Raw genomic sequence first — 26,455 nt, forward strand, 5'->3', positions numbered from 1 at the left:
ATATGAAATCCCAGAAGAATGTATCTCAGTTTAGAAATACCTAAGGGGGGGGCACCTGGGTGGCTCAGTCGGTTAAGCGTCCCACTTTGGCTCAGGTCATGATTTTGCGGTTTGTGAGTTCGAGCCCCACGTCGGGCTTTGTGCTGACAGCTCAGAGCCTGGAGCCTACTTCAGATTCTGTGTCTCTTTCTCTCTCTGCCCCTCCCCTCCCTTGTGCTCTGTCTCTCTCTGCCTCTCAAAAATAAATAAATGTAAAAAATAAATAAAAAATGGAAATACCTAAGGAAATTGGCTTATCAAATTCACTGTCATTAGGACAATAAGAAATTCAATTATAATTTCAAAATGAAATAATCTAATATTACAATTCTAATTTAGTGTTTTAAATTCACCCCTCTTTACATGTTAATCAAAAAACTCAGAGTAGATTGTAAAAGTTTATTGATATGGTCAAAAAGCAAATAGCCAGACATTTGGTTATCTGTGCTACTACAATGTCATTTTGAATAGTATTTTTAAAATGCATAACAAATAATATTTAAAACATTACTAGAAAAGTAAATTAAGAGTCTACTTTAAGGCACTTCAGATGAAAGCAAATTTCAAAGTTTACATAAAATTAACTCTATTCTAAGTTTAGTAAATCTGCTTTCTACAGATTTTAGCTAGAATGTAACTTTTCTCCCTGCACAAGAAAAATGTGCTATAAGGGAGACAAAACAAAAAAAAGTGTCATTCTTTCAATGCTCATGGCACATTATCTGGAGCTATACAGATTACATGGCAGTAGTATTACCCTGGTCAGTCTGTACAAATCAGGGCATCTTTATACAAGTCTCATAAGAATCACAGCATAAATTTATTTGGCCTGAGACAATTACAAGAATAGCAGATAAGGAATCCAAAATCACACAATTTACAGGGAAGTAATTACCAAAAAGTGAATCCACTAAAGGGGAAATGGTCAACTGTAAGTCCCCACCCACCAAATCTTCAAACAAAAACCCTCATAAAATGTTTCTTCTTAGGCAATTATATCCATCTCTTCTGCAAATCTCTTTATATAAGACTTTTAGACCACATGAGAGTTATTAGATAGTAAATAGTAGGCAAAGTATTATTTTAATGTAATACTTCTAAGATTGCTTTAAAATTTTTTCACAATCGTAATTATCATATTTCCATAATAGTGGAATTTCAGGATATTCTTCATAGCTACAGGAAAGGTTATGGCTAGATCTAATAACTTTCATTCTTTCATTCTTCACATAAATTTGGTTAGCATTTATGGTTATTTCCACTGACAGAAAAAAAGACAAAACTCAAAAACTCTTCAAATATTTACTGTTTCTCTACTTGATGTGTGGGAATGAAGGCTAAAATAATAGCAAAAACAGAACTGTCAAGAAACAATTTACTTTCCATTCACAGGCAACAACTCAATTATGTCAGGATGTGCTTCTTCCAGTCTAAGGGAGTCCTTCTCCTAAATACGAGGGTTAATGAAATATGTTGTAACTGTAATACAGAAATTGACTTAACCAGATGAACCTATTTTTTTCTCTAAGGTACAAACGAAATAAGCAACAATCTTTAATTTGCAGAAACATTTCAGACGATTTTTAAGTAACACCGATTTTAGCACTAAGCTACATTTTTATTAGAGTGGAACCTACCGTAAATAAAAGAAATTAAGGAGACAGAATAAACCTGAAATCTTTCCAAATAAAAATAGTTAACACATTCACGCAGAAATCATAATCCTGTATTTAGACTTTTTAATATCTATAGCTACCACGAAGCATAACTAGCACTGTATTTCAGCAGAAAACATGAAGGAGGGGGAGGACTGGCTAGTCTTTTCTACAGGTTAGATATGTACTCTAAACAATATTGTTCTATTTTCAGAAGATTGCATAGCACATATTTCCCCGCCCAAAAGGAAAGATGTGCAAAGTATACACATCCATGAAAAGATGGAAAAGCTAAAACTGGATTCCTGATACATTTATCTGTTAATAGGCATATGTAGGAACACCTGGTCAGTTCTTTTTTTCCCCTAATTTTGGGTAAGATAATATAAAATCAGATAGCCAAAAGCTTACTAAAGCAGTTTTGAACCTTGTTCTAATTAAAATGTAGTAGTTATAAAATTTTTATAATGTACTTAATTTTACTAAATTAAATGTTACATAAAGTTCATCAGGAAGGGAAGGTTAGGAGGAGAATTGTATCCAAAATACTTCATGGTTTTGACAAGAAATTGCTTGTTAAGGCACTACAAATCTTCTTTGGTTAAATGATTAACTATTTAAATCACTTGAAAAAAAAGAGGTAATACAAAATACACAAATTTCATTCTTTACAACACACACCCATTTTTCATTTTCCAATTTCCATTACTCCAGTGTCTACATATCTCTGGGGTTCTTTTTAACTCATCAGAAAGCTGAAATAAAAACATTAAACAATATGTTAGTCTTTGAAAAAAAAGGCTTTACTTTTTTTTTTTTTTTTTTTTGAGAAACAGAGAGTGTGTGCACATGCAAGCGGGGGAAGAACGGAGGAAGAGGGAGAGAGAGAATCCTAAGCAGGCTCCATGCCCAATGTGGAGCCTGATGTGGGGCTCAATCTCATGACAGTGAGATCATGACCTGAGCCAAAATCAAGAGTGGGATCTTAACTGACTGAGCCACCCAGGCACCCCACAATAGGCTTTAATTCTAACAAATACTGTATCTTGATTTTAACAGACAAAAGAGCATTTGGGTGTATGCATAATAAACTTTGAGTATTAATACCAAAAGTGAGAAACACTGAGATACTGAGATGGTCTTAGGCGAGAAGGAAATAGACATAAACTTAAGTTAAAATATGTCATGAAGAGAAATACTGATTAATAACTGAATCAACCATGGTGATGTAATAAAGCAATAGAAATCCCAGCGAGATTGCCCTTGTACTCCATTCAGTATTCTATAGAGGAGAAATTATTTTAAAATATATATACACAGAAGAATAAAAGCATAAAGGTAGAAGATTATAAATCAAAAATCAAAGTTCGGGTAGGTTTTGTTCTTAAAATTAAGTTTGCCAGCATAAATATCCATCAACTGATGAATGGATAAGAAGATGTGGTATATATATATATACAATGGAATATTACTCAGCAGCCATAAAAAAGAACAAAATCTTGTCATCTGCAAAGACATGGATGGAGCTAGACAGTATTATGCTAAGTGAAATAAGTCAGTCAGAGAAAGACAAATACCATATGATTTTACTCATATGTGGAATTTAAGAAATAAAACAAACAATGGGGTACCTGGATGGCTCAGTCAGTTAAGTGTCTGACTTTTCATCTTGGCTCAGGTCATGGTCTCATGGTTGTTGAGACTGAGCCCCACATTGGGCTCCATGCTGACAGTATGAAGCCTGCTTGGGATTCTCTCTCTCCCTCTCTCTGTGTCCCTCCCCTGTGTGTGCTCTCTCTCTCTCTCAAAATAAATAAATAAATATTAAAATAGAAAGAAAACAAATGAGCAAAGGGGAGGGAGAAAGAGGGAATCAAACCAAGAAAGAGACTCTTAACTATAGAGAACTGATGGTTACCAGAATGGAGGTGGGGGGAGAATGGGTTATATAGGTGATGGGGATTAAGGCGTATACTTCTTGTAATGAGCACCAAGTATTATATGGAAGTGCTGAATTACTAAATTGTACACCTGAAACTAATATTACACTGTATGTTAACTAACTGGAATTTTACTCACCATCAAAAAGAATTAAATCTTACTACTTGCAACCACATGGATGGAACTAGTGTATTTTGCTAAGCAAAATAAGTCAGTCACAGAAAGACAAATACCATATAATTTCACTAATATGTGGAATTTAAGAAACAAAACAGATGAACATAGGGAAAGGGGGAAAAAAGAGAGGGAAGCAAACCATGAGACTCCTAAGTCTAGAGAACAAACTGAGGGCTGATGGAAGGGAGGTAGTCGGGGGATGGGCTAAATGGGTGATGGGTATTGAAGAGGGCACTTGTGATGAGCACTGGGTGTTATACGTAAGTGATGTATCACTAAATTCTACTCCTGACACCAGTATTACACTATATGAGAACTAACTAAAATTTAAATAAAAATCTGAAAAAGAAATAAAAAAAGAAATAAAATTAAGTAAGTTTGCAAGAAAAAATTCAAAAAAAGATTGATTTATGTTGTTCATTGATCAAAAGAATCTAGGACTGTCACAATATAATCAATCAACCAAGGAGTTGTTCAAAATTACCTACCACAAACATGTGTCAAAAGTAATATGAAAAATGAATTTGTCTGTCAAAAATATCATGTGATATACTTTATTTTTAGTGTTCATAGTCCTTTATACAACAGGACAATGTTGTATTAAAAGAACAGGAATTATGGCAACTGATACTCAGATTATAAAACTAACTCACAACATTCCCCATTATGTAGGTACACATCTCATGGCTACTAACAGAATAAAATCGAGAATTTACAACCAGGACAGTAATTTCTTCCCTGAGCCTTAGAGATCTCTATGAACATTTCAAGCCAATTAGATCTTCTTAAACACTCTTTCTTTTCTTGTTGTTGTTTTGTAGTTTATTTATTTTGAGAGAGAGAGAGTGTGTGTGAGCAGGAGAAGGGCAGAGAGAGCCAGGCAGGCCCCATGCTGACAGTTCCCCAAACACTCTTTCTTATTCTCTCCATAAACTGGATTCTAGGGTACCTTGATGGCTCAGTTGGTTAAGCGTCTGACTTTTTTTTTTTTAACGTTTATTTGTTTTTGAAGGAGAGAGAGACAGAGCGTGAGCAGGGGAGGGGCAGAGAGAGAGGGAGACACAGAATGTGAAGCAGGCTCCAGTCTCTGAGCTGTCAGCACAGAGCCTGATGCAGGGCTTGAACTCACAAATCATGAGAGCTGAAGTCGGATACTTAGCCGACTGAGCCACCCAGGTGCCCCAAGCATCCGGCTCTTGATTTTGGCTCAGGTCATGATTTCACTGTTGATGGGGTTGAGCCCCCGTGCTGTTAGCACAGAGCCTGTTTTGGATTCTCTCTCTCCTTCTCTTTCTGCCCCTTGTCCCTGCTCATGTGCTCTTTCTTTCTCAAAATAAATAAAAACCTTAAAAAATCAAAATAATAAAAAAATAAACTGGATTCTAATGAAATGTTCTGTTTATGCCATCTAAAGAGCCTTGAAAAGTAGAGGTGAGAAGTTTTAAAATAACATTAAAAGATAATTTGCTCCAGGGTGCCTAGGTGGCTCAGTTGGTTGAGTGTCCGACTCTTGATTTTGGCTCAGATCATGATCTTGCATTTCGTGGCATCGAGCCCCATGCTGGGCTCTGTGCTGACAGCATGGGGCCTGATTCGGATTCTCTCTCTCCCTCTCTCTCTGCCCCTCCTCTGCTCCCTCTCTCTCTCAAAATAAAAATAAATAATACATAATAAATAAAATAATAATTTGCTCCTCAAGAGTAAGTAGAGTATGTGGACAAGGCATAAAATAATCTAATCATTAAGTGTTTTTAGATTTTTAGATTAAATTAGTTGATGTCAGAACAACCCTCAAAGATATTCCTGAGAAATCACATAATATTGTCCATTATATCATAATTTTCTTAAGTTAATTTTTATATGCAACATATCTAAGTTAATGTCTATCTCTGCTTTAGAAGCTAGACTAGTTTGGAGGTAAAGAAAAACAAATATTATAAAGCAACATTAACTCTAATCATTGTTAAGTATAGGTAATCACTATGTAAATATAAAATAATCATACCTATATGGATATCCATGATATTTAGATCTGAAAATAGACAGCATCCAACTGAAGAATAATACAACAAGTACAATACCAGCCACACACATTACTGGAGAAAAACAAAAGGAGAGTAAAATGAGCATGTTAAGCAAAATAAAAAACTGGGGCACAAATTTTAGTCTACAGGAGTGAAAAGGAAGGGATATAATTTACTGGTAAATTGTGATTTTCCAAAAATTTTCATACCTATTCTTTCTTTAAAATTTTTTCTAAAGTTTATTTATTTACTTTTGCGGGGGGAAAGGGGCAGAGAGAGAGGGAGAGATAGAATCCCAAGCAGGCTCTGTGCTGCCAGTGCAGAGCCTGATGTGGGGCTTGAACTCACGGTCTGTGAGATCATGACCTTAGTCGAAATCAAGAGTTGGACACCCAACCGAGTGAGCCACCCAGGCGCCTCCATACCTATTCTTTATCTTCAGGATTCTGCCTTCCCATTTAATTTGAACCATTACAATATAATAGAGTAGTTCCACTTATACACTTGTGCAATTTAATTGTATATAATAATATATTCCTTTAAAATTATCACAGTCAAGAAATTAGTGTTAGAAAGTTCTACTGACAAGGAAATCACTCACTAAATTCCTTCTAAACCCTTAAAAGTGGCCTTATTGTATTGATAAATATTGATTTAAAGACATCTGATAACATCATTGTCACACCCTCACTTGAAAGTACTTTATTCATTTATAGGTAACTACACTGCCTAAATAAGGTACTCATTCAATATGGATGCCTCATTTGAATGAGGGGGAAAATACTGAATCCTAGCTCTAAATTCATAGCTCTCTACATTCATTTCATATGCTCTGATTTGGCATAGCAGTTAACGACCTTAACTCTGGATGCTGACCCCACAATGCTCAAGTATGATTCCCATAACTTGAGGCTCTTTGAGTCCTGTGAATAACACTGGCTAAAAAGCACAGAGGTGGGGATGTGGGAAAGCATGTGTGCTACAGCAGAAGTTCTAGGGAAACATACTTATTGGCCAACACAAAAAACAGCTTTTAGTTATCTTATACTTAGGGAACAGTTTTTTTTTTCCTTTTTTAAGTTATCACATAATATGATTAGGGACTAAAATGTAAATATTAAAGGGGCACCTGGGTGGCTCAGTCAGTTAAGCATCTGACTTCAGCTCAAGTCATGATCTTGCAGTCTCTGAGTTCAAGCCCCGCATCAGGCTCTGTGCTGACAGCTCAGAGCCTGGAGCCTGCTTCGGATTCTGTGTCTCCCTCTCTCTCTGCCCCTCCCTCACTTGCACTCTGTCTCTGTCTCTCAAAAATAAATAAACATTAAAAAATTTTTTTTAAATGTAAATGTTAAATATATTTTTTCTGAGTATTAACACATGATCATTGTAGAAGTCTTTTTTATCCAATTAAACACACATATACATATACATCTATATCTATATCTATATATAAAATCAGTCTGTGTATGTTTGTATTCTACTTTTTTCATGTTACATATCTAAAAGTGTCTATGACAGTTTCTGGTATAAAACAAATGTTAAATAAGTGTTTATGGCTATCATTTGTATTATTTTATTAGGTTAGAACCTTAGAAGTAGATCAAATTGTGATTATTTTAATATATGTCACCAAAATACTTTATAATTTAAATTCATGCCACCAGTGTAGTACCCAGAGGGCCTATTCCCAATAATGGATACTGAGAAAGGCAAGTTTTTAAGTCAGGCAATTAAAGGATGTATACTGACTAGATAAAAAATTGATACATTTGTTCTGCTTTTGCAATATGTGAAGATTGATTTCAATTCAGAAAAATAAGAATCTTCTAAATCTGAAATCCAATGTCATCATCTTTTTTCTAGAATAAAAAGTAGACTTTATTTAGTGAGTTTAATTTGATAACATTTAACTTTGTAGTCATAAAAGTAAAACTCTGATTTAAAGTTATTTTATGTAAGTAAAATAAAACTACATTGCTAGCATTTCTTTGCAACAAGTACCCATGTGTGAATATTTTAATATATAAAAAGTTCACCCAAACCAATATAAAAAGTTCTAAGACTCTAATAGATTAAATAGCAAAAGTCAAAAAGGCTTTTTACAGAAGGGAAAACACAAACAGCTAATAAACATTTAGAAAAATATTCAACTTTACTAATAACCAAAGAAGTACAAAATAATATAAAGTTTCCCCCTCATCTGATTAGCAAACACACACACACACACACACACACACACACACACACAACCACACACACAGATTTTTAATGAGCTTAGCTTAGCTAATGTTGACAAAGTTACTGTGAAACAAGCATTCTTTTTTTTTTTTTTTGGAAACAAGCATTTTTAAATGCCACTAGTAGGAATCTAAACTATCAGAACATCTGGGGAAAGAGTTTGGCATCATCAGTTTAAAACATCGAGAGAATTAAAAAATACACAGGACCATACAGTCATTCAACTTGTAGGAATCTACCTTCTTTTTTAATGTTTATTTATTTTTGAGACAGAGACAGACAGAGCGTGAGCAGGGGTGGGGCAGAGAGAGAGGGAGACAGAATCCAAAGCAGGCTCCAGGCTCTGAGCTGTCAGCACAGAGCCCGATGCGGGGCTAGAACTCACGAACTGCGAGATCATGACCTGAGTCGAAGTCGAACGCTTAACCGACTGAGCCACCCAGGCGCCCCTGTAGGAATCTACCTTAAGAAATTAATATGAGGGGCGCCTGGGTGGCTCAGTCGGTTGGGCGTCTGACTTCGGCCCAGGTCATTATATCGCGGTTGGTGGATTCGAGCCCCCGCATCGGGCTCTGTGCTGACAGCTCAGAGCCTGGAGCCTGCTTTGGATTCTGTGTCTCCCTCTCTCTCTGCCCCTACTCACACTCTGTCTCTGTCTCTCAAAAATAAATAAACATTGAAAAAAAAATTAAAAAAAAAGAAATTAATATGAAATGAGAATAAAGCTTAATATACTATGATAGTCATTAAGGAAATATTATTATAATGGAAGTTAGAAGAAAAACTAAATGTTTAACAAAATCAGAATGGTTAAGTAAACTACCGCATAGAGTACAAATTTAAAATTATGTATAGGAAAATATTTATTAGTGAATTGTTTAAGTCCAGTTAAAAAGGGAGGTACAAGATTTAAAATTTTATACGCAGAGTTTTAAATATGTTTTTACAAATGAAAGAAACTATATTAAAACATTAAAATATTTAGCTTCTCAATTATGGAATAATGGGTAATTCTCCCCCCAAATGTTTCACACTCTGATTTCCCTTGACATTTTCTACATTAAGTGTATGTTACTTTTAAAATAATTAAGAAGTAAAACAACACACTTATATCTAAGAGAGGAAGTGATTAAGAGGACATTCTTTTTTCTATATTAAAAGCAGAATTGTTATGTAACATTATATGCCAACTATATTTTAATAACACAAAATAAAAATTAAATAAAAAGTAAAGGTATAATTGTCACATTTTGGCATATGATATAACTTACTCTTTCGCTTTCCAATATCCATGTCAGAGGTAGCAGCTTCACATAAGAGCACCATCCCTAAGGTAACCCCACCATCTTAGAAAAATTGTTTAAGGAGAAATTCATACAGACACAAAGACATACTACTTTAATATTCTTATTATTTCATGAAGAAAATTACAATGAACATACAAAACTTCAAATTTCAATTACCAAAAACTAAAATACGTAATCTTGTATCTATACAGAATGGCAATTATTTACTATGAAGATATAATAAAAATATTAAGGTTGGAAAATTACTTCATTTGTACAAAAACTAGTATTTTCAACAAATATCCCACAATAACTCACAAATGAAATATGAGTTTTCCTGACATGGTACTTTGATATAACCTTTCTGGACATTCTGGCAACTATTGCTCCATCCTTGTATATGTTTTATTTATTTATTTATTTTAATGTTTATTTATTTTGAAAGAGAGAGAAAGAACTTGAGCAAAGGAGGGACAGAGAGAGAGAATCCCAAGCAGGCTCCATGCTGCCAGTGCAGAGCCTGATGCAGGGCTTGATGTCATGAACCAAGAGATCATGACCTGAGCCGAAATCAAGAGTTGACATTCAACCACCTGAGCCACCCAGGCACCCACAACCTTGTATACATTTTAAAACATAAATATCCTTTATGATTATTCAACCACCCTCCCAAATTGAAAACACTTGAAATGTACACCATTTGGAGAGAATAGCAACTAATTTTTATTTGAAAAATAACTTTTCAAAAATTCTCCAGAATTTCAACAATTAACTGTTAAAGCACAAATTACTACTAAACTCAGCTTGACATATTCTAATAAAAAAAAAGAAAATCCTGTATGTCATCACCTCAATTTTATTCAGCTTAATATAGAAGCTACATAAATACAAAATATACCTACTCATGAAAATAGGTTACACATGGGATGGTTAACTGCTAAAATAAGCAAAATTGAATTTTAAAGCAAATATAATGTGTTCTAATAGAAAAGAGAAATTTACCCTGCAGTTTGGTAAATACAAACAGCAGTTAAAAATGCCCAAATCACCAACGTCATGATCTCACAGTTCATGGGTTTGAGCCCTGTGTCAGGCTCTGTGCTGACAGCTCAGAGGCTGACGCCTGCTTCGGATTCTGTATCTCCCTCTCTCTGTCCCTTCCCCACTCAGCACTCTGTCTGTCTCTCAAAAATAAATTAAACATCAAAAAACTTTTTCTTAAAGCCCATATCAGGGATGCCTGTGTGGCTCTGTCAGTTAAGCAGTCCACTCTTGATTTCATCTCATGTCATGATCTCACAGCTTTGTGAATTTGAACCCCATGTCGGGCTCTGCGGCTGATTGCTCAAAGCCGGCTTGGGATTCTTTTTCTCTCTGCCCTTCCCCCTCTAGTGCTCTCTCTCTCTCTCTCCTCAAAATAAATAAACTTAAAAAAATGCCCAAATTAATTACACATACACACATACACATTGTAGGCTACCACATGTGGGTATGATTAAGAAGAAAGGGAAAAATAGGTGTTCAGGTAAAGCCTGAATTTATCATTGGCTCTATAGTTTGTCTATTCATCCCTTCACTATGGTCTTGCACTCTCTCTCAATAGCCTTTTTTTAGGCATTATGCCCATTCATCATGCTTTTAGTTGCTTAGACAAGTAGTATTCTGCAATGATTATTTTTTCTAAGGTTCTTTATACCCAGATACATGAAAAGACTGATCATTTCTGTAGGCTTTGGTTAGAAGGCACTCTTGATTAATGGCTGAGACTTTTGCTTTCGGAATGGTTTGTTTTGTATCATGGTCTATATGTATTTTCTTTAAATAAGCTTTCCATCTTGTAATATACCGCCAAGGTCTTTGTGTGCTGTTCTCAGTTATCAAGAGCTGTGATGTACTTCCATATGTATTGTTTCATTTCATTTATTGATTCATATCATTTATTGACAAACTTTTACTGACAATGCCTATTATATGGCAGGTGCTTCTAGATGTTGGGAGTTAAAAGTTGGACAAAATTAGGACGCCTGGGTGGCTCAGTCAGTTGAGTGTCCGACTTCAGCTCAGGTCATGATCTCACAGCTCGTGGGTTCGAGCCCCATATTGGGCTCTGTGCTGACAGCTCAGAGCCTGGAGCCTGCTTCGGATTCTGTGTCTCCCTCTCTCTCTGCCCCTCCCCTGTTCACGCTCTGTATCTCTCTCTCCCCTCAAAAATAAATGAAGATTAAAGAAAATATTTTTAAAAAGTTGAACAAAATATAGACCATTCTTTGGACAAGTTTACTTTCTAGTGGGATATATAAGTGATGAAACAAATAATAAATAATTACCTAATCATGATTAAATGTTACTATGGGAGAACTGAATAGAAATTAGAGAAAGTAGTATTTTATAACACATAAGAACTGGGCTATAAAATGAGCTAGCAGTGGGGCGCCTGGGTGGCTCAATTGGTTAAGCGTCCAACTTCGGCTCAAGTCATGATCTTGTGGTTCATGAGTTTGAGCTCCGCATTGGGCTCTGTAGCTCAGAGCCTGGAGCCTGCTTCTGATTCTGTCTCCCTCTCTCTCTGCCCTCCCCCACTCACGCTCTGTCTCTCTCTTAAAAATAAACATTAAAATTTTTTTTAAAGAACTAGGAGAACTAAAGTATATTATATATGATGAAGGCAAAGACATTTGCATAAAATGAGGCATAATTATAAAATTGTGGAAAAATGTTTAAATTATGTACTTTGAATTATTATTATCTGAGGTAATTTAAGCAATGACATATAATTTCTTTGCCTATTGAATTAGCAGTTTAAAAAAGTGAGAAAACAGGGGGACCTGGGTGGCTCAGTCAGTTAAGACCTCAGACTTGGGCTCAGGTGACAGACGATCTCACAGTTCATTAGTGCACTTGTGCATGCACTCTCACACTGTCTCTCTCAGAAATAATAAATGAATAAACTTTAAAGAAAAAATGTGAGAATACATAATAATACTTAGAACTTGTCAGGGCTATCAGTACACATATTCTGGCAGCAATCCTCCTTCCCTTTTTTTCAGTAAAATTATTTTGGAAAATAATTTAGACAAAACATCAAGAACAATAGAAAGATTTGTACACTTTGCTTCAAATCTTACTTCTGAGAATTTGGAGATATGTCAAATTATCTTATATTTATTTTTTTAATGTTTATTTTTGAGAGAGAGTATGCATGAGTGGGGTAGGGGCAGAGAGAGAGGGAGACACAGAATACAAAGTAGGCTCCAGGTTCTGAGCTGTCAGCATAGAGCCCGACGCGGGGCTCCAACCCACAAACCATGAGATCATGACCCGAGTCGAAGTTGGACACTTAACCAACTGAGCCACCCAGACGTCCCTGCCAAATTATGTTTATATCCAAGTAAACACTCGTTGCAATGTTCAACAACAGGAGAATAACTGAATTATAATATACATATTATATAAATATTAAGAATGATCACTATTTTTCTTTGCCTGTATTTTCTTATTTCTCTGTAATTCTCATGCAACGTTTATAACTATAAAGGCCAACAATGATACAGAAAATGCTTGTGATATATTAAACAAAACTGCATACAAAGTATGTCTATAACTACAAAAAAAGGAGCACCCCCTCAAAAAAATACAAATAAGCAAAGAATGCAAGAGAATATGCAAAAATAAACCTAGATTTTAATATTAGGGTTTAAGATCATGGATGAAATTTTTCTTATCTGCTGTTTTATTTTTTACATTCAAATATATTTAATGTATAATTCCATTTGTGTAAAGTTAAAAAATAAGCAAAACTGATCCACATTGTTAGCTGTCAGGATAGTAGTTACCTTTGGGTGGGGAGGTAGCAATCTGGAGGAGGTGATGAGATGGAGGAGGCTTTGGGTTGTGAGTAAAATTTTATTTCATCAACTGGGTGGTGGTTACACCTAGTTTTGTTCATTTTGTGAAAATTTATCAAACCGTACACTGCACTTATAAATTGTGAACATTTCTGCATGAATATAATAATTCAAATTAAAAAGTTTAAAATGTTATTTTAAAAGTTGCTTTTAGTAGATCACTCAATTCATACAGATTGCTTTATTAATCATGTAGTAATTATACAATACTAAAATAATGATAAATATGTGGATATTTTCCAAACTCATAATTACTAGTTAGTAGTAGTCTCATTCTATTAGTTCTTATCACATGGTAACTTTTGAGTTTTTAGGCTTTGTGTCCATTAAAAAAATAAGGGATTTTCAGTCTCCCATAAAATTCCCTACTGCTAACAAAGTTAAATAACTTCATTCATGGTCTCACCATCACACCTTATTACACAGTATTTAAAGTACTGTCTTGTAATCTGTACACATCTGTTTGTCCCAATACTGTAAGTTCCTTAGATAAATCATGCATTCATAACATTTAGCAAAGTAATTGCTCAGAAAACATCACTCACACCTTCCTAACCACTACCAAAAAAGCTAAAACAAAATAAAGGAAAAATAAATATCTCACTGAAAAAAATTTACCATTTTGCATTCTATTAACCAAATTTACAAAAAATGCTGTATTTCCAAATAGAAACTATTGTGACTTCATCAAAATAAAAAGCTTCTGCACGGTGAAGCAAATAATCAACAAAACTAAAAGGCAACCGACAGAACAGAAGAAGATATTTGCAAATGACATATCTGATAAAGAGTTAGTATCCAAAATATATGAAGAACTTACAAAACTCAACACCCAAAAAACAAATAATTCAGTTAAAAACTGGGCAGAAGACATGAATAGACACTTCTCCAAAGAAGATGTACAGATGGCTAACAGACACATGAAAAGATACTCAATTTCACTGATCATCAGGGAAATACAAATCACAACCACAATGAGATACCACCTCACACCAGTTAGAATGTCTAAAATTAACAACACAGGAAACAACAGGTGTTGGCAAGGATGTGGAGAAAGGGGAACCCTCTTACACTCTTGGTAGGAATGCAAACTGGTGAAACCACTGTGGAAAACAGTGTGGAGGTTCTTCAAAAAGTTAAAAATAGAACTACCCTATGATCCAGCAATTGCACTAGTAGGAATTTACCAAAAGGATACAAAATTACAAATTTAAAGGGATACATGCCCTCTAATGTTTATAGCAGCATTATCAACAATAGCCAAATTGTGGAAAGAGCCCAAATGTCCATCAACTGATGAATGGATAAAAAAGATGTGAGAGATATAGATGAGATAGAGATAGAGATAGAGATAGAGATATATAGATATAGAGAGGGAATAGAATATTACTCAGCCATAAAAAAGGAATGAAATCTTGCCATTTGCAATGATGTGGATGGAGGTGGAAGAAGGTATTATGCTAAGCAAATTACATCACTCAGAGAAAGACAAATAACATGTGATTTCACTCATATGTGTAATTTAAGAAACAAAACAAATGAACATAAGAGGGGGGGAAATGAGAGGCAAACAAAGAAACAGGCTCTTAACTATAGAGAGCAAACTGATGGTTACCAGAGGGAGGTGGGTGGGGGAATGGGTTAAACAGGTGATGGGGATTAAGAAGGAGGGCACTTGTGATGAACACCCAGTGTTGTATGTAATAGTTGAGTTACTTAATTCTACACCTGAAACTAAATTTACACTATATGTTAACTAACTAGAATTTAAATAAAAACTTGGAAAGGAAAAAAATGCTATCTTTCAACAGGCTTGCAATCTGTTCCAAATGTATGTGAAGCTTTAAGTAATGTTTAACCTTTAGGCAGAAGAAAAAGGTAAGACTATTTCTATTTCTTAAACTTCTTATATAATTATACTTAAAAACTGAGGACAAGCTTAGGAGAGAATTTTGACAGTCTACAATGTTAAAGAGACCATGATTAAGGTCCAGGTTCTACCAGAAAGAGTGACATGGTTCATAGACCAGGCTCTCAAGTTGAAAGCCATGGATGGAGAGGATGGAGAAAATGGGAGAAAAACATTGAAGAGACAGTAACTAAAACATTTTTCAAAATGAATGAAGGGTACTGACCCACAGATTGAGGAAGTTCTGCAACCCAGAAAACAGGAGGAATACAAATAAAAACATTAGGAAAACGTCTTAAAATCCATCAGAGAAAGACACACTGCCTTCAAAGAACAATAATAAGAATTAAATCTAACTTTTTCACAGAAACTACATAAGTAAAATACAGTGGAATAACATTTCCAAAGTGCTTAAAGAAATCTAGAAATCTATACCTGTAAAATACCCTTGAACAATGAAGAAGAAATAAATTTTTTTGGAAAAAAAGTTAGGACAAAGCTAGAACACCAACAAACCACAAATCACTTAATATTGTATAATTTTATCTGCCATTTTGCTACACTATTCAGTTTCAAAATATCATTAATTGAGACCATTTTGAGACACTGAAAAATTTCCAAGGTATGGTAATTTGTTAATACACCAAACCATAAACAAGCATTTTCAAATTAAATTTTCAAATAATTTGAAGTAGGACAGAGAAAGACAAACTTGTATCATCTCTTATATGTGGAATCTAAAAATAAATTGTACATACACACATGCCTGCAAGCATTCATGGATACAGAGAACAGACTGGTGGTTACTAGAGAAGGGAAGTAAGGGGTGGGAGAAATGGGTGAACTTTTTTAGTTTAAATAAATTGAATAAAAAATGTTAAAAGAATAAAAAAATAAATTGAATAAAAAATAAATTTTAGGGTTTGAAAGAAACATGGTTTGGATCATATTTTTCTTGCGATCTTCTTTCTTATCATAAGGAATAGGTGTTTATTATTAATTTTTTTAGCTCACCATTCCATGGCTGAACAGATGAACTTTCCTGGATCTGAACTGGATTTTAAGCAGATTTGTTTTCCATATTATACATGAACACTGTTTTGAGAAAATATCATTTTCCCAAATGTCCTTCAATTAAAACCGAAAGCTTAAATTTTTTCCAGAATGTTTCCCTTCAAGTATCTCTATTAAATAAATCACTGATATAGTACAATAAAATGGGGAACGATTTACAAAGATTGACTAAAAGGGGTATTTCCAAGGGTTTTGATTTTTTCTTTACACTTCTTTTTATTTTCTAAATTTCCTTTAATTAACTTGTATTGCTTTTATAATCAGAAAAAAATGTTTAAGGGATTAAATTACTCATATTGATTGTAATCACCTTCAAATTTCTTAGCCAGTTCTTAGTATAATCCATTGTCAACAAAGTAAGTGTTGAACTAGATGACCTCTAAGTTCTTTAGATTATGAGATGAGACCTTACCATCAAGCCACTGGGCAGTTTTCTCTAACAGCCTGGGCTACAACGGACTCTAATGTCAATGTCAGGACCCCTTGGCCAAGAAGCACAACTCTAGGAACATTACATTTGTTTACCTTGTTGATTTGTTCTGCAGAGTCACTGCTTGTATATTCGTAGGGTGGGGGTAAACTGTGTTCAGTAATACTATGAAATTTAGACACTGACCTGTCTGTTACTGTTGAGACTGAAATTTTCAGATGTGAGAAAGTAAAAATCTGCCCTGCCATTCAAAAGAATGGGACAACATACAAAAAGCAGCTACAAAGTTCACAGGAAATAATATTTCTACCTAGGACGTGCTGCAGCTATAAAATGTCAAAATAACCTCTGTCTTTGAGTAACTACTGTTTTTTACTAAATGATGAACACTGTTCTCTAAAATCATACACTGATTCAAATTATATCACTAAGGTAACAATCCATTCTTGCCTGGAGGATCTAAGTCACTAAATGTACAATTTCTTCTTTTATTTCAGAGGGAGAGAGCACACGCAAGTAGGGGATGAGGGGCAGAGAGAGAGAGTCTTAAGCAGGCTCCATGTCAGCACGGAGCCAGACATGGGGCTTAATCCCATGACCCTGGGATCATGACCTGAGCTGAATTCAAGAGTCAGATGCTTAACCAACTGAGCCACCCAGGTGCCCTAATGTACAATTTCTAAGTAGCCTCAATTTACAACTAAATAAAGCTTCAAATAAAGAGTTTGTGAAGACAAACTCCCACATTTATCTGAACTCTTTATAGTTTCTAGGAAACAGAATCCTGTATCCACTTCACAGTCCAAACTTGATACTGATCCCTTTACATTTAGCCTGGCTTTCCTTTAAGTTTATCAAAAACATTGCTTCCTTTACATTTCACCTAAGCTTCACCCTTCCTTCAAATTTTATAATAACTCTATCTTTCCTTAGGTAAGATGTCACATGATTCTTCTGATGTGCAGTCTCCCTTGAATCAGTGATCAATAAACCTGGCTCTATCAGACTGCAGGTTTGTCTCTGCGCTAAGATAGATGGCACAGAAATATGATTCCAAAGATATTAAAACTTGGATTAATAAGAGAGCAGCCTCAGGGTGCCTGGGTGGCTCAGTCATTTAAGCATCTGGCTCTTGATGTAGGCTCGGGTCATGGTCTCACGGTTCCTGAGTTCGAGCCCCACGACAGGCTCTTCACCGACAGAGCCTGCTTGGGATTCTTCCTCTCTCCCTCCCTCTCTGTTCCTCTCCCAATTGTGCTGTTTCTCTCTCAAAATAAATAAATAAACAAAAAAATAAGAGAGCAGCCTCAACCAAATACTGTAGACAAAATACTAGAATGTGAGCAAAGAGACAAATTAAAATGTAGCACCAAGGACTTATTATAAAGAGGATACTAAACAGAAGAACAATATGTGTTTCAGCTACAAACTGGGCTTGGCTGCTTCCATGGATATAATTCTGGGGGGAAAAAAGACAAAATTAAATCTTTAAACATACATTAACTTTTGGTATTCTAATCTTAAAATGGGCTATTTTCAATTCCTATGAAATTATTAATTTACCTGATGTATACCAGCACTGGATCTGTGGTATTCATCAATAAGTAATTTGGACAAAATAAACATTATTTCTGTGTTTTTATTCATTTGCCTTTTCATTGTACTTATACTATGTTTTCAACAACAGAACATATGAGAAAACTAGTATTTCAGTGTACAAGACCATGAGGTACAATAATGTAAACTTCATGAAGACAAAGATTGTTTTTCTTCTTTATCACTATAATACTTAGCACAGTGCCTAGAAACGGTACATGTTCAAGTACTAGATCAATTATTCTATTTAGTTCAAGTCTGACTTTCATAGTCAGCCTAGTCAAAAGGACTCACCAAATGGGATAAGGAACTTTCCACTTTTTTTGTTTTTTAGGAACTTTCTACTTTTAAGAGAACTTTTCAGTAATTGAAGCTCAGTATCAGAGAAATTAAAAGGTAAAAACTAAACCTAGGTCCTTCACATCCTGGCAATGATGTCACAAAATAATTATTAAGGTTAACTTTGGTATACAATGGAAAGAAATTCCAGACTTCCCTTACCACATGTCCTGTGTGGGGATTCTTATGAGCATATGGTGGTCCTCTTATATGGTTCCACATTTGACCTGATGTCATAGCAAGCACAAAACACTAAAAAACAAAAAATAATGAAATACTTATACAACATGGTGCAGCTGCTCCCACACTGATTAACAGGTTTATGAAAAGTGTGTCTGCTTAAGTAATATGTGAACAAAGTTTTTTCAGATAAATGATTTTTGATTAAGTCTTGTATTTCACAAGAACCAATAATAGTTATTCTGAAAGGAAAACCCTATTTTAAAATTATAAATAAGCTGACACAAGTTTCACAATTGAAAACTGAAAAGTCTTTTAGAATATTTTCAAAGGGGGGCACCTGGGTGGCTCAGTCTGGTTGAGTGTCTGGCTCTTTGTTTCCGCTCAGGTCACGATCTCATGGTTCAGTTTGGGAGTTCAAGCCCCATGTCAGGCTCTGCGCTGGCAACCCAGAGTCTGCTTGGGATTCTTTCTCTCTCTCCTTCTCTCTTTCTCTCCCTCTCTCTCTGCCCCTCACCTGCTGGTGCTCTCTCAAATAAAAATTAAAAAATTTTTTGAGAGAGAGAGAGCAAGCGAGAGCGGAAGAGGGGCAGAGAGAGAGGGAGACACAGAATCCAAAGCAGGCTCCAGGCTCTGTGCTATTAGCACAGAGCCCAACACGGGGCTCGAACTCACGAACCACGAGATCACAACCCGAGCTGAAGTCGGACACCTAACCGACTGAGCCACTCAGGTGCCCCAACATTAAAAAATTTTTTAATACAAAAGAAAATTAGAAAAAAAGAGCATTTCCAAAAGAAATGCATATTTTCATAGGGGTGAATAAAAACTGAGTATGAGTTTCTCCAAACCCTGGCCATCCTAATGACATAATGGAGGAAAGAAACTGATTTTAAGGCATGAAATAAAAACATATAAAATCTCTTCTCACAGGTAAGAAATAAACTTAATGCTACCTAACTATACTATATTGTATGCAAACAATTTTTGTTCTAAATTTACTTACCAAGGCTGCAAAAGCCCATCCAGTCTTATTGAAGAGAAATTCCATATTGCTTCTTCGAAGATATACGAGTCCACCAATAACAGCCAAAAGCAATCCCAACATAAGAGGACCAGCATAATTTGGAGGTCTAATTACTCTAATCTAATGGAAACGAAAGAAAAATGTTTTAAAGTATGAAATTTATTTGTTAATTATATAGGTCAAACTGATTTGAAATGAAAGCAATAAAATTAGTGTGGTTATCGTTGTGATGAGCACTGGGTGTTGTATGGAAGTGGTGAATCATATTTCACATGTGAAACTAACATTATACTGTATGTTAACTAACTGGATGTTAAAAAAAATTTTTTTAATGTTTATTTATTTTTGAGAGAAAGACAAAGCACAAGCGGGGGAAGGGCAGAGAGAGAGGGAGACACAGAATCCAAAGCAGGCTCCAGACTCTGAGCTGTCAGCACAGAGCCCGATGCAGGGCTCAAACTCACATACTGTGAGATCATGACCTAAGCTGAAGTTGGATGCTTAACCGACCGAGCCACCCAGGCGCCCCAATAAAAATTTTTTAAAAATTACTTCAAATTCTTTCAGGAAAAATTACACTTCTTTTCTTTTCATCCTAATCAAAATAGTCTATAGTATATCCTAAAATGGGATGGGATAAGTACAACATTCTGCTTACAACATAACATCTTTTAGATTAAGATGTATTTGCCAAGTTGGGGTGCCTGGGTGGCTCAGTCAGTTGAGCGTCCAACTTCGGCTCAGGTCATGATCTCACGGTTCGTGAGTTTGAGCCCCGCATTGGGCTCTGTGCTGACAGCTCGGAGCCTGGAGCCTGCTTCCAATTCTGTGTCTCCCTCTCTCTCTCTCTGCTCCTCCCCTGCTCACACGCTGTCTCTCTCTCAAAAATAAATAAAGATTAAGATGTATTTGCCAAGTATCACTAGATAGTCCATGGACTTAATGAGGTCAAAGGAGTGGTTTCCATACTGAATTCAAGAAGGTGATAGAAGATGTTTTATAATTTCACTCTTTCATCAGGATGATTCTGTTAAATGCTACTTTTGAAGTGGCTACTGAACTATTACCACTTCAGTGATATGGGGAGGAGACCAGTTAGGACCTCCCGTAAGACTTGAAGTGGATAATGGCAAAGTAACTTTCTACAAAGTAGGGAAACTTACATTGACATCAGTTCTGTCAGCAATCCACCGGGCAATCTGTTCAGCTGAAAAACCACGCACCTGCAACTCATATGTATCACCTCGTTTGGGTTTCCCTTTTGCAGGAAAGTTGATGAAAGTTGGAGCTGAATTCATGTTTAGCTGAATAAAAAGAAGTCCATGAAAATATAAGTTATCAAGAAAATAATCTTAACAGCAACTATTTTCTTGAAATTTAGGCATCTTAAGGAAAGTGGTAAGCGGTGGAGTCAGGATTCAAATCCAAGGCTGCCTGTGACCTTAATTAATTAGTACACTTTACTGACCAAATATGAATTCCTAGCTAAGTAGTCTATACTTTCTACTTTAGAATGGAAAATCTCATATATCACAAACATTTTCATCTGTTCAGAAATTATGCAAAAATAATACATTTGTGAGAACTAAAATTGCCTTATGTAGCTGGACTAAGCTCCAAATAGAGTACATTCTCAATCTGGAGAAAACAAGACAGTGCTCTAAAACTGCAATGAAATACATACATACATACATACATACATACATACATACCACTGCAGTGAAAACCATCAAAATGGTAGTCATATGCAAAAACAGTTAATTCTAAAAGGTTCATAAATGTTTACTGATAAGCATCACATTTTTCTATTCTCTATAATGAGACGATGGTATGCTTAAAGAAGACAACATTGGAATTGCTAAGGTAAAGAAACCATGACTGACTCATCTGCATTGTATCTTTCCTGATGTGATATAACTGTATTTGTGGAAAATACAAAGTCTGAGTAAGTCCAGGGAAAAGATGCTGACCAACTGATGCAAACATTCAGGTCCCTCAACAGGTAATCCAATAATGGAGATTAGCTTGTATAAGACAACTATAATTTAAAGACATCAGCCAATAAAATAATCCAACTCCCTTGCTTTGATGCTATACTCACAACAGAACCCTCTAATAGTAATTTTTTAGACTTTCCCATAAGGAAGAAAAGTATAGTGATTAGTCGATATGATTATTTGGTCTCCTTGGCAATATAATATGGCAAATTAATGAATTAATAGATTAGTCCCTTATTTACCAACATCCATGTGAGTGTGCACAGTCTCCAGAACTAGGTAAATTCTGGCTACATTGTTAAAATTCAATTTCTGAATTTGAAAAGCTAAGAACCTTGGGGCGCCTGGGCGGCTCAGTTGGTTAAGTGTCCGACTTCAGCTCATGTCATGAACTTACAGTGGGTGAGCTTGAGCCCCACATCAGGCTCTGTGCTGACAGCTCGGAGCCTGGAGCCTGCTTCAGATTCTGTGTCTCCCTCTCTCTCTGCCCCTCCCCTACTCATGCTCTGTCTCTGTCTCTCTCAAAAATAAACAAACTTAAAAAAAATTGAAAAGCTAAGAACTAGACCCTGGACAGTTTTCACTCCATCAAACTGTTGCCCAAATTTTAGGCCAAAGTCTTTTTCTTTTTAACTTTTATGTATGTATGTATGTAATCTCTACACCCAACACAGAGCTCAAACTCATGACCCTGAGATCAAGAGTTGCATACTCTTCCAACTGAGCCAGCCAGGCACCCCTAGGCCAAAATATTCAATAGTTAACTATATCACTTTTGGATTCATAAAAAAAAATGTCTAAAAATACAGGTAATATATGAATCTATTTTCTCTATAAAATTTAAAAAAAGTTTACAGGGTTATAAGGACCAACAATTCTAGCAGCCACTATTATTATTTCTAAACCTTTTTGAATTTATTCATATATGTGTGCGTATACCACAGAAAACACAAATATTGCTTTGTGTCCACTTTAACACAAAGGGTATCATATTAACTATCATATTCTGCAATTTGCTTTCTGTGCAGCCATGTTTGAGGGATCTATCCATGATAGTACATATATATCAACCTCTTTCTTTTTTCTTTTTTTTTTCATTCTTTTAACCAAGTTTTATTAAGCACCTATTTTGTACCAGGTAACAAAATTAAGAAATGTACTTAAATTGGCAAGGGAGCAAACTTCAGCACAAGCCCGTATTTACTGGTGGATCAATGAAACCCAAACCCTTTCTGGCAAGAACCTGGCAAAAAAGCCCAGCCGTGACCTGGGCGTAGAGCCGTCGTCACCCAGTATATGCTTTGACTTGCAGGGTCCTCAAGTCAGGTGGCACGTTAAGGAGACTGAGATGCAGCTACCTCTCTTTCAGGGGCAAACAGAGAGACGCGACCTGCCTTTTGCCATGCAGCCAGCACCCAGCCACCCCACCACCCAGCCAGCGCAAGGCTTGAACGGGGCTGGGAATTAAGTTTACAGCCATACCTGCATGTGCCTCTGTCCCATGCAAAATCAAACTCTCCCCAGAACCAAGATAAGCGCCTTCCAGGTAGCCCTTGTCCCGTGCCGCCCCGGGGGAGCAGTGCTGGCCTTTCTTTTTTTTTTTTAAGTTTATTTATTTTGAGAGAGAGAAATTAAGAGCATGAGCGTGGGGGGGGGGAGCGCAGAGAGAGAGGGAGAGAGAGAGAGAATCCAAGCAGGTTCTGCACTGCCAGCATGGAGTCTGATATGGGACTTGAACTCACAAACTGTGAGACCATGACCCAAACTGAAACCAGGTGCCCCTCAACCTCACTCTTATAGATTATTAAGTAACTATGCTATTGTTAAACTTTTAGTTTTTTTTCCAATTATACATAATTTTGCAATGAACAGCCATATACTTACCTCCCTGTATACTTGTGAGAGGTTTTCTATAGAAATGGACTTGTTAGGTCACAGGATAGAAAAGTTTTAAATTAAAATGCATACAGTCCATTCGCTTTCCAAAGTGGCTGTACCAATTTACACTTTTACCCACCAATGTAGGAAGGTATCTATCTATTTCTGCAAAGTCTTGTCAAAACCTCATATAATAGGTAAACATTATACATCACCATTATTGTAACTTGTATTTCCATAAATAGTAGTATAACATCTTTATGCCAAATCACCCCTTTTAAAATATCTTGTAGACCAAAGACACAATCGATAGAGTGAAAAGGCAATCTACAGAATGGGAGAAAATATCTGCAAATCATATTATCTGATAAAAGGTTAATACCTACAATATACAAAGAACTACAAGTCAACAACAAAAAACCCAAACACATTAAAAACTGGGCAGAGAAAAAAAAAAAACTGGGCACAGGATTTGAACAGATGTTTGTCCAAAAAAGAGAAACAACTGGGCAACAAACACATGAAAAGATGCTCTATATCACTAATCATTAGGGAAAGATAAATCAAAACTATAATGAAACTATGCCCATTAGAATGGCTACTACCAAACCAAACCAAACCAAACCAAACCAAACAACTAGAAAATAAGTGTTGCTGGGGATGTAAAGAAACTGGAACCTGTGTGTACTGTTGGTGGGAATACAAAATGGTGCAGTCACTATGGAAAACAGTATGAAGGTTCCTTAAAAACCTAAAAATAGAACTACCATTAGAGGAATTTCAATTCTAGGTGCATATATCTAAAAGAATTGAAATCAGGGTCTCGAAGAGATGTTTGTACACTTACGTTCACAGCAGCATTATTCACAATAGCTATTCACAACAACATTATTCACAATAGCCAAAAGATGGAAGCAACTCAAGTGTCCATCACCAGATTAATGCATAAATAAAATATGCTATATACATACAATGGAACATCAGTCAGCATCAAAAAAGAAAAAAAATTCTGACACATGCTACAACATGTATAAACTTTGAGGACATAATGCTGAGTGAAATACAGCTTATTACAAAAAGACAAATACTGTATGATTACATTTACGTGAGGTACATACAGTAGTCAAATTCAAAGTGACTGAAAATAGAAAGAATGGTAGTTGTCAGGAGCTGGGCAAGAGGGAATAGGGAATTATTTAATATGTAAAGAATTTCAGTTTTACAAAATGAAAACACTTCTGGAGATCAGTTGCACAACAATGTGTTATTTAACACTATTGAACAGTACATTTAAGATTGGTAAAGATAGTACATTATATGTTATATATATTTTCCCACTTATAGTGGCAAGTGACACTACTATTTGGAGAAAGATTTAAATTTCTTCCACAGATGGACATACTTCTATCCTTATACCACCAACTCTAAATATAGCCCTAAAATGAGCATCAAAAAAAATAATAAAAATATAAAATGAGCATCAATATGAAAGCTATGTGATGTAAAAGAAAATTAGTTTTGTATCTTTACAAATCACTAACAAAAAGTCTTTGTGTATATTGTTAAAATAAATGGAATTACAATTTTTAATTTCTAAAACAATCCCAGCTTGAATAGTAGACAATTAGAAAGCAATTTCTTAAACTCTAGAGATTGTTTCCTTTGCTCTAATAAAGCCTAAATGCACCAATCTTTTAGGTTATAGCATTTTATAAATGTACTAATTTTGAGTTATTGATCTGTGACTAGAATGACACAATGACATACTTTAAAATGGGAACATTAAGCTATTTACTACTTATTGGACATCTATTATGTGATTAATACAATAGCTACAGGATGTTGGGTCTGCTCTTAAGTAAGTAACTATATTCTAAGGGGGACTGTCAAACAACTCTAGGACTAATTCTACTAAAATGTAGAATGTGGATACACGTAGGATAGAAATATAAGGAAGATAGTATGGCGACACAAGAAAAGGGGTGACTTACATTTCATCTGGAGGATTTGAAAAGGCTGCAAGGGAGTATCTGAAATGAGGCTTTAAGGGTAAATAGAATTTTAAGAGGGGAGAAAAAGGGAGCAAGGATATTTCATGTTGTAGGAAGCAAACAACGATGCTGAAACAAGACAGGGTATGACATAATATAAATATGAGAAAGGTAGTTATGTGTTTAGAGTAAAGAGGGCATGAATGGAAGACTAAGGAATTTTGGCTTTAGTCTATATGCCACTATTTCCAAAAGTATGTTCCATAGAATCTAACCAAAATCCTCCATTAAACAGTCCAATAATTTGGGAAATTCTGCATATCACAGCCCACTGTTGGAACTGAAAGAGTAACATATCAGCATGTTAAAGTCTATGAGACTGTGTTCGGAGACAATTCTCATAGGTTTCTTGTGTTTCTGTATACATTGCATGCAGAGGACCTGACTGCCTTTGTTGTGGATGATTTGCCCAAGCATATTTGTATACCCTTAAAACTCAGAGATAGACCCCCTCCAAAGCAAAGAACATGCATGCTTTCTACCCTTATAGAAGATCTGGGTTTCCCAAAGCTTGGAGATATTCTCCCATAATGCAAACCACTGGCCTTCTCTGCATTGTCCCATGGGAAGTGGGGCTTGGAGAAACAGTACAAGAAAGTGCTTTGGAGATAATTTAGAGACCATTGTTGCTGTGAATAATAAAGTCCTGAGGTGCCTGTGTGGTTCAGTTGGTTAAGCATCTGACTTCGGCTCAGGTCATGATCTCATT

At 35.6% G+C, this 26,455-nt stretch overlaps 1 protein-coding gene across 1 annotated transcript in view; it reads right to left on the bottom strand.

Annotated features, from left to right (window-relative positions):
- Window positions 1-424: 424 nt before the first annotated feature.
- MAGT1 (magnesium transporter 1) overlaps window positions 425-26,455 on the bottom strand; it is a 61,712-nt gene continuing 35,681 nt past the window's right edge. Inside the window, exons 4-10 of the mRNA XM_047076258.1 lie at window positions 20,984-21,124; window positions 19,800-19,940; window positions 18,776-18,865; window positions 18,074-18,137; window positions 9,346-9,420; window positions 5,818-5,908; window positions 425-2,449 (exon numbers count right to left, since the gene is read on the bottom strand). Of these exons, the coding sequence (XP_046932214.1) occupies window positions 2,434-2,449; window positions 5,818-5,908; window positions 9,346-9,420; window positions 18,074-18,137; window positions 18,776-18,865; window positions 19,800-19,940; window positions 20,984-21,124 (618 nt within the window). The 3' untranslated portion in view covers window positions 425-2,433. The remainder of the gene's footprint in view (window positions 2,450-5,817; window positions 5,909-9,345; window positions 9,421-18,073; window positions 18,138-18,775; window positions 18,866-19,799; window positions 19,941-20,983; window positions 21,125-26,455) is intronic.

This window comes from Lynx rufus, unplaced genomic scaffold, assembly GCF_022079265.1.
Source record: "Lynx rufus isolate CCGP_SWC_20201006 ecotype Redwood Valley unplaced genomic scaffold, mLynRuf1.p SCAF_14, whole genome shotgun sequence".
Classification (NCBI taxonomy): domain Eukaryota; kingdom Metazoa; phylum Chordata; class Mammalia; order Carnivora; family Felidae; genus Lynx; species Lynx rufus.